The sequence below is a fragment of the Phyllobates terribilis genome, unplaced genomic scaffold (assembly GCF_046119375.1).
Source record: "Phyllobates terribilis strain yellow unplaced genomic scaffold, ASM4611937v1 Scaffold_2__4_contigs__length_985480577, whole genome shotgun sequence".
In the NCBI taxonomy this organism is placed as follows: Eukaryota; Metazoa; Chordata; class Amphibia; order Anura; family Dendrobatidae; genus Phyllobates; species Phyllobates terribilis.
Window position 1 is genome coordinate 946,973,302 of NW_027362762.1, and position 16,284 is coordinate 946,989,585.

Genomic DNA, 16,284 nt, shown 5'->3' on the forward strand with positions numbered 1-16,284 from the left:
GGGATGAGAGATGCACGGAGGGGATGAGAGATGCACGGGGGGGATGAGAGATGCACGGAGGGGATGAGAGATGCACGGGGGGGATGAGAGATGCACGGGGGGGATGAGAGATGCACGGGGGGGATGAGAGATGCACGGAGGGGATGAGAGATGCACGGGGGGGATGAGAGATGCACGGGGGGGATGAGAGATGCACGGGGGGGATGAGAGATGCACGGGGGGGATGAGAGATGCACGGGGGGGATGAGAGATGCACGGGGGGGATGAGAGATGCACGGGGGGTGGATGAGAGATGCACGGGGGGTGGATGAGAGATGCACGGGGGGTGGATGAGAGATGCACGGGGGGTGGATGAGAGATGCACGGGGGGTGGATGAGAGATGCACGGGGGGTGGATGAGAGATGCACGGGGGGTGGATGAGAGATGCACGGGGGGGATGAGAGATGCACGGGGGGGATGAGAGATGCACGGGGGGGATGAGAGATGCACGGGGGGGATGAGAGATGCACGGGGGGATGAGAGATGCACGGGGGGGATGAGAGATGCACGGGGGGGATGAGAGATGCACGGGGGGGATGAGAGATGCACGGAGGGGGATGAGAGATGCACGGAGGGGGATGAGAGATGCACGGAGGGGGATGAGAGATGCACGGGGGGGTGAGAGATGCACGGAGGGGATGAGAGATGCACGGGGGGGATGAGAGATGCACGGAGGGGGGTGAGAGATGCACGGGGGGATGAGAGATGCACGGAGGGGATGAGAGATGCACGGAGGGGGATGAGAGATGCACGGGGGGGATGAGAGATGCACGGGGGGATGAGAGATGCACGGAGGGGATGAGAGATGCACGGAGGGGGATGAGAGATGCACGGAGGGGGATGAGAGATGCACGGAGGGGGATGAGAGATGCACGGAGGGGGATGAGAGATGCACGGAGGGGATGAGAGATGCACGGAGGGGGATGAGAGATGCACGGGGGGTGAGCTGCACATGGGGGGGGTGAGAGATGCACATGGGGGGGGTTATGTTTACATAACTTTGTTGCCTTATGAAGGGCGGGGGGGCCCCCAAAAATTTCTTGCACAGGGGCCCACTACAGTCTGTGTCCGCCCCTGGGATGAAGTAAATGCAGCTGAACAGCAGCTGTCAGGACAGCTGCCCTGTCCTGCTGCAGGGCGTGATGGGGCCTCAGTGATGCGGCTCCTGGCACAGCACATTATGTGGGGCTCCTGGCATAGCTCCTGGCGGGGACCTGGTCTACACTATATGATAAGTATGCACTAAACTCCAAATCCCTCCATTACCCGCCCCCATATGACCAAAGCCCCGCCCACCCCACCCCCTCCTTGCTGGGCCATGGAAAAATGATCTTGCTTGAAGCCGGTCCCTGGTGCAAAAAAGGTTGGGGACCACTGTAATACAGGATGTAACTCAGGATCAGTAATGTAATGTATGTACACAGTGACTGCACCAGCAGAACAGTGAGTGCAGCTCTGGAGTATAATACAGGATGTAACTCAGGATCAGTACAGGATCAGTAATGTAATGTATGTACACAGTGACTGCACCAGCAGAATAGTGAGTGCAGCTCTGGAGGATAATACAGGATGTAACTCAGGATCAGTATTGTAATGTATGTACACAGTGACTGCACCAGCAGAATAGTGAGTGCAGCTCTTGAGTATAATACAGGATGTAACTCAGGATCAGTAATGTAATGTATGTACACAGTGACTGCACCAGCAGAATAGTGAGTGCAGCTCTGGAGTATAATACAGGATGTAACTCAGGATCAGTAATGTAATGTATGTACACAGTGACTGCACCAGCAGAATAGTGAGTACAGCTCTGGAGTATAATACAGGATGTAACTCAGGATCAGTACAGGATCAGTAATGTAATGTATGTGCACAGTGACTGCACCAGCAGAATAGTGAGTGCAGCTCTGGAGTATAATACAGGATGTAACTCAGGATCAGTAATGTAATGTATGTACACAGTGACTGCACCAGCAGAATAGTGAGTGCAGCTCTGGAGTATAATACAGGATGTAACTCAGGATCAGTAATGTAATGTATGTACACAGTGACTGCACCAGCAGAATAGTGAGTGCAGCTCTGGAGTATAATACAGGATGTAACTCAGGATCAGTAATGTAATGTATGTACACAGTGACTGCACCAGCAGAATAGTGAGTACAGCTCTGGAGTATAATACAGGATGTAACTCAGGATCAGTACAGGATCAGTAATGTAATGTATGTGCACAGTGACTGCACCAGCAGAATAGTGAGTGCAGCTCTGGAGTATAATACAGGATGTAACTCCGGATCAGTAATGTAATGTATGTACACTGTGACTGCACCAGCAGAATAGTGAGTGCAGCTCTGGGGTATAATACAGGATGTAACTCAGGATCAGTGAAGTAATAGTAATAATTAGCCATGTTGCCATTCCCCGGTGGTCCCACAGCTGTCAGTATGGAGGCTGAGTGTCACTATATAAGCTGGTGCTTTCACCTTTGCTGCGGGATTTGGGGGTTTCTGTCCCTTTTCTTCCTTCACTCCCATCAGACCTGTCTCAGATCCAGCAGGAGGTGGACGCTCTGGAGGAATTGAGCCGCCAGCTGTTTCTGGAGACGGCCGACCTTCATGCCACCAGGGTAAGATCCCGAGGGTTGTCTGCTGTGTATAACCCCCATCAGGCGGCGTCTGCCCTGTGATACCAGAATTCACCCATTGGGGTCTTCCTGCCTAACATCCAGCTTGGAGATGGCTTACTGCCGGACTTATCCAAGGACTCATCACAAGTGTTTTGCTTTAGTTATAGAAACTATAAAATGTAATTCTCCAATCACACCCAGAGCTGCATCACATTTCTCTCGCCTTCCACATAGATTTCCCTTTGCAGAAGTTGACACCTTGCTGTGAGCCCCTGCTGGTTCAGTGTCTGCAAAGAGAACACTCAGACAATCCTCGAGTCTTATGGATTTACGGAGTGCAGCTTTGGGTGTTATTGGAGAAGAAGCCGTATATTTGATATAGTATTGGTAAACGTGTCAGTGCTGACTATTAGTATGTGCTTTACCCCGCAGGAGCGCATCGAGTACTCCAAAACCTTCCAGGGAAAATACTTTAATTTCTTGGGCTACTTTTTCTCCATTTACTGCGTGTGGAAAATCTTCATGGTAAAGAAATTGTCTGTTAGTGATTGTTAAGATCGTGTGTGATCTGTGGAGCCTGACAGATATAGGGACAGAGCAAACCAGTGCACGACTCCGGGACTCACTCAGTAGCTTTTATTCAGCCCCTGTGTCACTCTGCGCCCCCTGCTGTCCCTGCGCCCCCTGCTGTCCCTGCGCCCCCTGCTGTCCCTGCGCCCCCTGCTGTCCCTGCACCCCCTGCTGGCCCTGCGCTTCCTTTTGGCACTGCACCCCCTGCTGTCCCTGCACCCCCTGCTGGCGTTTCGCCCCCTGTTGGCCCTTTCTCGCCCTGCTGGCCCTGCGCCCCCTGCTGGCCCTTCGCTTCCTGCTGGCCCTTCGCTTCCTGCTGGCCCTGTGCCCCCTGCTGGCCCTGCGCCCGCTGCTGGCCTTGTGCCCCCTGCTGGCCTTGCGCCCCCCCGTGCTGGCCCTGCGCCCCCTGCTGGCCCTCCGCCCCCTGCTGGTCCTGCTGGCCCTCCGCCCCCTGCTGGTCCTGCTGGCCCTCCGCCCCCTGCTGGTCCTGCTGGCCCTCCGCCCGCTGCTGGTCCTGCTGGCCCTCCGCCCGCTGCTGGTCCTGCTGGCCCTCCGCCCCCTGCTGGTCCTGCTGGCCCTCCGCCCCCTGCTGGTCCTGCTGGCCCTCCGCCCCCTGCTGGTCCTGCTGGCCCTCCGCCCCCTGCTGGTCCTGCTGGCCCTCCGCCCCCTGCTGGCCCTGCTGGCCCTGCGCCCCCTGCTGGCCCTGCGCCCCCTGCTGGCCCTGCGCCCCCTGCTGGTCCTGCACCCCCTACTAGCCCTGTGCCCCCTGCTCACCCTACTCCCCCGGCTCTTGCACCCCCGGCTCTTGCACCCCCGGCTCTTGCACCCCCGGCTCTTGCACCCCCGGCTCTTGCACCCTTGGCTCTTACACCCCCACCGCTGCCGCCGGTCCTGATTTTTGTTTATCTTTTTCCAGGCCACAATCAACATCGTCTTTGATCGAGTCGGAAAGACCGACCCTGTCACTCGAGGGATTGAGATCACCGTCAATTACCTGGGCATACAGTTTGATGTAAGTAAGTGATGTAAGTTTGATGCTTTAAAAAGTACAGAAATCCTTTAGAAATGGATGTAATCCTCTATTATAGGGTTAAAGGGCGCGTCCAGAACTTAAATCATGAGAGGTCATTAATATCAGACCAGCCCAACTTGCATCGGATCAGATCGTCCACTATTCTGTTTGCATCAACCCCATTGAGATTAGACGGCCCCGCTCTGATGCCGTCGGCCCCGCTCTGATGCCGTCGGCCCCGCTCTGATGCCGTCGGCCCCGCTCTGATGCCGTCGGCCCCGCTCTGATGCCGTCGGCCCCGCTCTGATGCCGTCGGTTGTTTCGATCAAAGCGGGGCACTCTGATCTGAATGGCCCCACTTGGATCGGCCCCACCAATCCTCTTTTACCATGGCTTGATGTACATATTGTAGAATGGATCAGCCCCTCGGATCAGCCCCACCGCTCTGCTTTTACTGCGGCTGAATATACATATTGTATAAAGCTGGAGCAGCACAGCGCCATCCTCTTTGTAGTGGCCATTCTCAGATACTTCAGGTCAGATCACATTCACTTCAATAGGAGCTGAGCTGCAGTACTGAGAACGACCACTAGACGGTGTATGGAGCTGAGCTGTTCCAGCGTTGTGCACATTATAGGGTTTTCCAGGTCAGGCAGCAGCCGGGGCAGTGACGGTATCCTGCTGAAACCCTGTTAGGAGTCGCCGGTTTGGGCAGTAGTCACATGACCGCTCATACGTGATTTACACACTTTGCGTCAACGTACCGATAACTTCTCTGTGTTTCAGCAGCCGCCCGACACACGAGCACATTTCCACTAATCAGGCAGATGCAGCATATTGTCTTCTGTGCTGACCGATGGCATCAAAATTATTTATATTAGTTTTATTTTTATTTTACTCCAAATCTCCTGTAAGGAGCAGTGAGGATATTCTGTGTCCAGCTGCCACCACTAGGGGGAACTGAAGAGCAGTGAGGATATTCTGTGTCCAGCTGCCACCACTAGGGGGAACTAAGGACCAGTGAGGATATTCTGTGTCCAGATGCCACCACTAGGGGAAGCTAAGGAGCAGTGAGGATATTCTGTGTCCAGCTGCCACCACTAGGGGAAGCTAAGGAGCAGTGAGGATATTCTGTGTCCAGCTGCCACCACTAGGGGGAACTGAAGAGCAGTGAGGATATTCTGTGTCCAGCTGCCACCACTAGGGGGAACTAAGGACCAGTGAGGATATTCTGTGTCCAGCTGACACCACTAGGGGAAGCTAAGGAGCAGTGAGGATATTCTGTGTCCAGCTGCCACCACTAGGGGAAGCTAAGGAGCAGTGAGGATATTCTGTGTCCAGCTGCCACCACTCGAGGGAGCTAAGGAGCAGTGAGGATATTCTGAGTCCCAGCTGCTACCACTAGGGGTAACTAAGGACCAGTGAGGATATTCTGTGTCCAGCTGCCACCACTAGGGGGGGGCTAAGGAGCAGTGAGGATATTCAGTGTCCCAGCTGCCACCACTAGGGGGAGCGAGCTGAAGTCTGTTGTATCATAAAAAGTGTTTCAATAAACATTATTAGAAAGTGGTGTGCCCTTTTAACCAAATTCCATTGAAAAACGAATCCCGAAGCCACTTTGCAGGTTTTTCTTTTGCTCAGGTGAAGTTCTGGTCCCAGCACATTTCCTTCATCCTGGTGGGCATCATCATCGTCACTTCCATCAGGGGACTCCTCATCACTCTGACAAAGGTAAGTCGCCTCTGTGGGCTGTCATGTCTCGCCAGCACATAGTGCTGTCCACGTCAGTAGTACGTAGTAAATTTCACAAAGTCCTAAACACAGGGCCGGCTCCAGGCTTTTCTGGGCCCCGGGCGAAAGAGTCACAGTGGCCCCTTTATCACATACCACGATTCATGATGCACAGATATGATGGAGGTACAACACAGGGCCCAGCCTGTCCCTTCATCCTTCACATATGCAGACATGCACACACACACAGCACGCAGACATGCACACACACACAGCACGCAGACATGCACACACACACAGCACGCAGACATGCACACACAGAGCACGCAGACAAGCACACACACACAGTACGCAGACAAGCACACACACACAGCACGCAGACATGCACACACACACACAGTACGCAGACATGCACACACACAGCACGCAGACAAGCACACACACACAGTACGCAGACATGCACACACACAGCACGCAGACAAGCACACACACACAGTACGCAGACAAGCACACACATACAGTACGCAGACAAGCACACACACACAGTACGCAGACATGCACACACAGTACGCAGACATGCACACACACACAGTACGCAGACAAGCACACACATACAGTACGCAGACATGCACACACAGTACGCAGACATGCACACACACACAGTACGCAGACATGCACACACACACAGCACGCAGACATGCACACACACACAGCACGCAGACATGCGCACACACACAGCACGCAGACATGCGCACACACACAGCACGCAGACATGCGCACACACACAGCACGCAGACATGCGCACACACACAGCACGCAGACATGCGCACACACACAGCACGCAGACATGCGCACACACACAGCACGCAGACATGCGCACACACACAGCACGCAGACAAGCACACACACACAGCACGCAGACATGCACACACATACAGTACGCAGACAAGCACACACACACAGCACGCAGACATGCACACACATACAGCACGCAGACATGCACACACACAGTATGCAGACAAGCACACACATACAGTACGCAGACATGCACACACACACAGTACGCAGACATGCACACATACAGCACGCAGACATGCACACACATACAGCACGCAGACAAGCACACACATACAGTACGCAGACATGCACACACATACAGTACGCAGACATGAACACACATACAGCACGCAGACATGCACACACACACAGCACGCAGACATGCACACACACAGTACGCAGACATGCACACACACACAGTACGCAGACATGCACACACACACAGCACGCAGACAAGCACACACACAGTACGCAGACATGCACACACACAGCACGCAGACATGCACACACACACAGCACGCAGACATGCACACACACAGAGCACGCAGACATGCACAAACACAGTACGCAGACATGCACACACACAGTACGCAGACATGCACACACACAGCACGCAGACATGCACACACACACAGCACGCAGACATGCACACACATACAGCACGCAGACATGCACACACATACAGTACGCACACATGCACACACATACAGCACGCAGACAAGCACACACATACAGCACGCAGACATGCACACACACACAGCACGCAGACATGCACACACATACAGCACGCAGACAAGCACACACATACGGCACGCAGACATGCACACACACACAGCACGCAGACATGCACACACATACAGTACGCACACATGCACACACATACAGCACGCAGACAAGCACACACACACAGTACGCAGACATGCACACACACACAGTACGCAGACATGCACACACACACAGTACGCAGACATGCACACACACACAGTACGCAGACATGCACACACATACAGTACGCAGACAAGCACACACACACAGCACGCAGACATGCACACACATACAGTACGCAGACATGCGCACACACACATACAGCACGCAGACATGCACACACATACAGTACGCAGACATGCGCACACACACATACAGCACGCAGACATGCACACACATACAGCACGCAGACATGCACACACATACAGCACGCAGACATGCACACACATGCAGCACGCAGACATGCACACACATACAGTACGCAGACAAGCACACACACACAGCACGCAGACATGCACACACATACAGCACGCAGACATGCACACACACAGTATGCAGACAAGCACACACACACAGTACGCAGACAAGCACACACACACAGCACGCAGACATGCACACACATACAGCACGCAGACATGCACACACAGTATGCAGACAAGCACACACACACAGCACGCAGACATGCACACACATACAGCACGCAGACATGCACACACATACAGCACGCAGACATGCACACACACAGTATGCAGACAAGCACACACACACAGTACGCAGACATGCACACACATACAGCACGCAGACATGCACACACATACAGCACGCAGACATGCACACACACAGTATGCAGACAAGCACACACATACAGTACGCAGACATGCACACACACACAGTACGCAGACATGCACACATACAGCACGCAGACATGCACACACATACAGCACGCAGACAAGCACACACATACAGTACGCAGACATGCACACACATACAGTACGCAGACATGAACACACATACAGCACGCAGACATGCACACACACACAGCACGCAGACATGCACACACACAGTACGCAGACATGCACACACACACAGTACGCAGACATGCACACACACACAGCACGCAGACAAGCACACACACAGTACGCAGACATGCACACACACAGCACGCAGACATGCACACACACAGAGCACGCAGACAAGCACACACACACAGCACGCAGACATGCACAAACACAGTACGCAGACATGCACACACACAGTACGCAGACATGCACACACACAGCACGCAGACATGCACACACACACAGCACGCAGACATGCACACACATACAGTACGCAGACATGCACACACATACAGCACGCAGACAAGCACACACATACAGCACGCAGACATGCACACACACACAGCACGCAGACATGCACACACATACAGCACGCAGACAAGCACACACATACGGCACGCAGACATGCACACACACACAGCACGCAGACATGCACACACATACAGTACGCACACATGCACACACATACAGCACGCAGACATGCACACACATACAGCACGCAGACAAGCACACACACACAGTACGCAGACATGCACACACACACAGTACGCAGACATGCACACACACACAGTACGCAGACATGCACACACACACAGTACGCAGACATGCACACACATACAGTACGCAGACAAGCACACACACACAGCACGCAGACATGCACACACATACAGTACGCAGACATGCGCACACACACATACAGCACGCAGACATGCACACACATACAGTACGCAGACATGCGCACACACACATACAGCACGCAGACATGCACACACATACAGCACGCAGACATGCACACACATACAGCACGCAGACATGCACACACATGCAGCACGCAGACATGCACACACATACAGTACGCAGACAAGCACACACACAGCACGCAGACATGCACACACATACAGCACGCAGACATGCACACACACAGTATGCAGACAAGCACACACACACAGTACGCAGACATGCACACACACACAGTACGCAGACATGCACACACATACAGCACGCAGACATGCACACACATACAGCACGCAGACATGCACACACATACAGCACGCAGACATGCACACACATACAGTACGCAGACATGAACACACATACAGTACGCAGACATGAACACACACACAGCACGCAGACATGCGCACACACACAGCACGCAGACATGCGCACACACACAGCACGCAGACAAGCACACACACACAGCACGCAGACATGCACACACATACAGTACGCAGACAAGCACACACACACAGCACGCAGACATGCACACACATACAGCACGCAGACATGCACACACACAGTATGCAGACAAGCACACACATACAGTACGCAGACATGCACACACACACAGTACGCAGACATGCACACATACAGCACGCAGACATGCACACACATACAGCACGCAGACAAGCACACACATACAGTACGCAGACATGCACACAAATACAGTACGCAGACATGAACACACATACAGCACGCAGACATGCACACACACACAGCACGCAGACATGCACACACACACAGTACGCAGACATGCACACACACACAGCACGCAGACAAGCACACACACACAGCACGCAGACAAGCACACACACAGCACGCAGACATGCACACACATACAGCACGCAGACATGCACACACACAGTATGCAGACAAGCACACACATACAGTACGCAGACATGCACACACACACAGTACGCAGACATGCACACATACAGCACGCAGACATGCACACACATACAGCACGCAGACAAGCACACACATACAGTACGCAGACATGCACACAAATACAGTACGCAGACATGAACACACATACAGCACGCAGACATGCACACACACACAGCACGCAGACATGCACACACACACAGTACGCAGACATGCACACACACACAGCACGCAGACATGCACACACACACAGCACGCAGACATGCACACACACAGTACGCAGACATGCACACACAGCACGCAGACATGCACACACACAGAGCACGCAGACAAGCACACACACACAGCACGCAGACATGCACAAACACAGTACGCAGACATGCACACACACAGCACGCAGACATGCACACACATACAGTACGCAGACATGCACACACACACAGCACGCAGACATGCACACACATACAGTACGCAGACATGCACACACATACAGCACGCAGACAAGCACACACACAGCACGCAGACATGCACACACACACAGCACGCAGACATGCACACACATACAGCACGCAGACATGCACACACATACAGCACGCAGACATGCACACACACAGTACGCAGACATGCACACACACACAGTACGCAGACATGCACACACACACAGCACGCAGACAAGCACACACACACAGCACGCAGACATGCACACACACAGTACGCAGACATGCACACACAGCACGCAGACATGCACACACACACAGCACGCAGACATGCACACACATACAGCACGCAGACATGCACACACACACAGCACGCAGACATGCACACACACAGTACGCAGACATGCACACACACACAGTACGCAGACATGCACACACACACAGCACGCAGACAAGCACACACACACAGCACGCAGACATGCACACACACAGTACGCAGACATGCACACACAGCACGCAGACATGCACACACAACAAGCACGCAGACAAGCACACACACACAGCACGCAGACATGCACAAACACAGTACGCAGACATGCACACACATACAGTACGCAGACATGCACACACACACAGCACGCAGACATGCACACACATACAGTACGCAGACATGCACACACATACAGCACGCAGACAAGCACACACATACAGCACGCAGACATGCACACACACACAGCACGCAGACATGCACACACATACAGCACGCAGACATGCACACACATACAGCACGCAGACAAGCACACACACACGGCACGCAGACATGCACACACACACAGCACGCAGACATGCACACACATACAGCACGCAGACATGCACACACATACAGCACGCAGACATGCACACACACACAGCACGCAGACAAGCACACACACACAGTACGCAGACATGCACACACACACAGTACGCAGACATGCACACACACACAGTACGCAGACATGCACACACACACAGTACGCAGACATGCACACACACACAGCACGCAGACATGCACACACATACAGTACGCAGACATGCGCACACACACACAGCACGCAGACATGCACACACATACAGCACGCAGACATGCACACACACAGTATGCAGACAAGCACACACATACAGTACGCAGACATGCACACACACACAGTACGCAGACATGCACACATACAGCACGCAGACATGCACACACATACAGCACGCAGACAAGCACACACATACAGTACGCAGACATGCACACAAATACAGTACGCAGACATGAACACACATACAGCACGCAGACATGCACACACACACAGCACGCAGACATGCACACACACACAGTACGCAGACATGCACACACACACAGCACGCAGACAAGCACACACACACAGCACGCAGACAAGCACACACACAGCACGCAGACATGCACACACATACAGCACGCAGACATGCACACACACAGTATGCAGACAAGCACACACATACAGTACGCAGACATGCACACACACACAGTACGCAGACATGCACACATACAGCACGCAGACATGCACACACATACAGCACGCAGACAAGCACACACATACAGTACGCAGACATGCACACAAATACAGTACGCAGACATGAACACACATACAGCACGCAGACATGCACACACACACAGCACGCAGACATGCACACACACACAGTACGCAGACATGCACACACACACAGCACGCAGACATGCACACACACACAGCACGCAGACATGCACACACACAGTACGCAGACATGCACACACAGCACGCAGACATGCACACACACAGAGCACGCAGACAAGCACACACACACAGCACGCAGACATGCACAAACACAGTACGCAGACATGCACACACACAGCACGCAGACATGCACACACATACAGTACGCAGACATGCACACACACACAGCACGCAGACATGCACACACATACAGTACGCAGACATGCACACACATACAGCACGCAGACAAGCACACACATACAGCACGCAGACATGCACACACACACAGCACGCAGACATGCACACACATACAGCACGCAGACATGCACACACATACAGCACGCAGACAAGCACACACACACGGCACGCAGACATGCACACACACACAGCACGCAGACATGCACACACATACAGCACGCAGACATGCACACACATACAGCACGCAGACATGCACACACACACAGCACGCAGACAAGCACACACACACAGTACGCAGACATGCACACACACACAGTACGCAGACATGCACACACACACAGTACGCAGACATGCACACACACACAGTACGCAGACATGCACACACACACAGCACGCAGACATGCACACACATACAGTACGCAGACATGCGCACACACACACAGCACGCAGACATGCACACACATACAGCACGCAGACATGCACACACATACAGCACGCAGACATGCACACACATACAGCACGCAGACATGCACACACATACAGTACGCAGACAAGCACACACACACAGCACGCAGACATGCACACACATACAGCACGCAGACATGCACACACACAGTATGCAGACAAGCACACACACACAGTACGCAGACATGCACACACACACAGTACGCAGACATGCACACATACAGCACGCAGACATGCACACACATACAGCACGCAGACAAGCACACACATACAGTACGCAGACATGCACACACATACAGTACGCAGACATGAACACACATACAGCACGCAGACATGCACACACACACAGCACGCAGACATGCACACACACACAGCACGCAGACATGCACACACACACAGTACGCAGACATGCACACACACACAGCACGCAGACAAGCACACACACACAGCACGCAGACATGCACACACACAGTACGCAGACATGCACACACACAGTACGCAGACATGCACACACACAGCACGCAGACATGCACACACATACAGTACGCAGACATGCACACACATACAGCACGCAGACAAGCACACACATACAGCACGCAGACATGCACACACACACAGCACGCAGACATGCACACACATACAGCACGCAGACAAGCACACACATACGGCACGCAGACATGCACACACACACAGCACGCAGACATGCACACACATACAGTACGCACACATGCACACACATACAGCACGCAGACATGCACACACATACAGCACGCAGACAAGCACACACACACAGTACGCAGACATGCACACACACACAGTACGCAGACATGCACACACACACAGTACGCAGACATGCACACACACACAGCACGCAGACATGCACAAACACAGTACGCAGACATGCACACACACAGCACGCAGACATGCACACACATACAGTACGCAGACATGCACACACACACAGCACGCAGACATGCACACACATACAGTACGCAGACATGCACACACATACAGCACGCAGACATGCACACACATACAGCACGCAGACATGCACACACATACAGCACGCAGACATGCACACACACAGTATGCAGACAAGCACACACACACAGTACGCAGACATGCACACACACACAGTACGCAGACATGCACACATACAGCACGCAGACATGCACACACATACAGCACGCAGACAAGCACACACATACAGTACGCAGACATGCACACACATACAGTACGCAGACATGCACACACATACAGCACGCAGACATGCGCACACACACAGCACGCAGACATGCGCACACACACAGCACGCAGACATGCGCACACACACAGCACGCAGACATGCGCACACACACAGCACGCAGACAAGCACACACACACAGCACGCAGACAAGCACACACACACAGCACGCAGACATGCACACACATACAGTACGCAGACAAGCACACACACACAGTACGCAGACATGCACACATACAGCACGCAGACATGCACACACATACAGCACGCAGACAAGCACACACATACAGTACGCAGATATGCACACACATACAGTACGCAGACATGAACACACATACAGCACGCAGACATGCACACACACACAGCACGCAGACATGCACACACACACAGTACGCAGACATGCACACACACACAGTACGCAGACATGCACACACACACAGCACGCAGACAAGCACACACACAGCACGCAGACATGCACACACACAGTACGCAGACATGCACACACAGCACGCAGACATGCACACACACAGAGCACGCAGACAAGCACACACACACAGCACGCAGACATGCACAAACACAGTACGCAGACATGCACACACACAGCACGCAGACATGCACACACATACAGTACGCAGACATGCACACACACACAGCACGCAGACAAGCACACACATACAGCACGCAGACATGCACACACACACAGCACGCAGACATGCACACACATACAGCACGCAGACAAGCACACACATACGGCACGCAGACATGCACACACACACAGCACGCAGACATGCACAAACATACAGCACGCAGACAAGCACACACATACGGCACGCAGACATGCACACACACACAGCACGCAGACATGCACACACACACAGCACGCAGACATGCACACACATACAGCACGCAGACATGCACACACATACAGCACGCAGACAAGCACACACACACAGTACGCAGACATGCACACACACACAGTACGCAGACATGCACACACACACAGTACGCAGACATGCACACACACACAGTACGCAGACATGCACACACATACAGTACGCAGACAAGCACACACACACAGCACGCAGACATGCACACACATACAGTACGCAGACATGCGCACACACACACAGCACGCAGACATGCACACACATACAGCACGCAGACATGCACACACATACAGCACGCAGACATGCACACACATACAGCACGCAGACATGCACACACATACAGTACGCAGACAAGCAGACATGCACACACATACAGCACGCAGACATGCACACACATACAGCACGCAGACATGCACACACACAGTATGCAGACATGCACACACACACAGTACGCAGACATGCACACATACAGCACGCAGACATGCACACACATACAGCACGCAGACAAGCACACACATACAGTACGCAGACATGCACACACATACAGTACGCAGACATGAACACACATACAGCACGCAGACATGCACACACACACAGCACGCAGACATGCACACACACACAGCACGCAGACATGCACACACACACAGTACGCAGACATGCACACGCACACAGCACGCAGACAAGCACACACACACAGCACGCAGACATGCACACACACAGTACGCAGACATGCACACACACAGCACGCAGACATGCACACACACAGAGCACGCAGACAAGCACACACACACAGCACGCAGACATGCACACACACAGTACGCAGACATGCACACACACAGCACGCAGACATGCACACACATACAGTACGCAGACATGCACAAACATACAGCACGCAGACAAGCACACACATACGGCACGCAGACATGCACACACATACGGCACGCAGACATGCACACACACACAGCACGCAGACATGCACACACACACAGCACGCAGACATGC

General features: G+C 53.4%; 1 protein-coding gene across 3 annotated transcripts in view; it reads left to right on the plus strand.

The window, feature by feature from the left end:
- LOC141239184 (Golgi pH regulator) overlaps window positions 1-16,284 on the plus strand; it is a 176,813-nt gene that overhangs the window by 48,838 nt on the left and 111,691 nt on the right. For all 3 annotated transcript variants that reach the window (XM_073668518.1, XM_073668520.1, XM_073668519.1), the window contains exons 10-13: window positions 2,575-2,663; window positions 3,096-3,188; window positions 4,150-4,245; window positions 5,887-5,976. In XM_073668518.1, coding sequence (XP_073524619.1) covers window positions 2,575-2,663; window positions 3,096-3,188; window positions 4,150-4,245; window positions 5,887-5,976 — 368 coding nt within the window. The remainder of the gene's footprint in view (window positions 1-2,574; window positions 2,664-3,095; window positions 3,189-4,149; window positions 4,246-5,886; window positions 5,977-16,284) is intronic.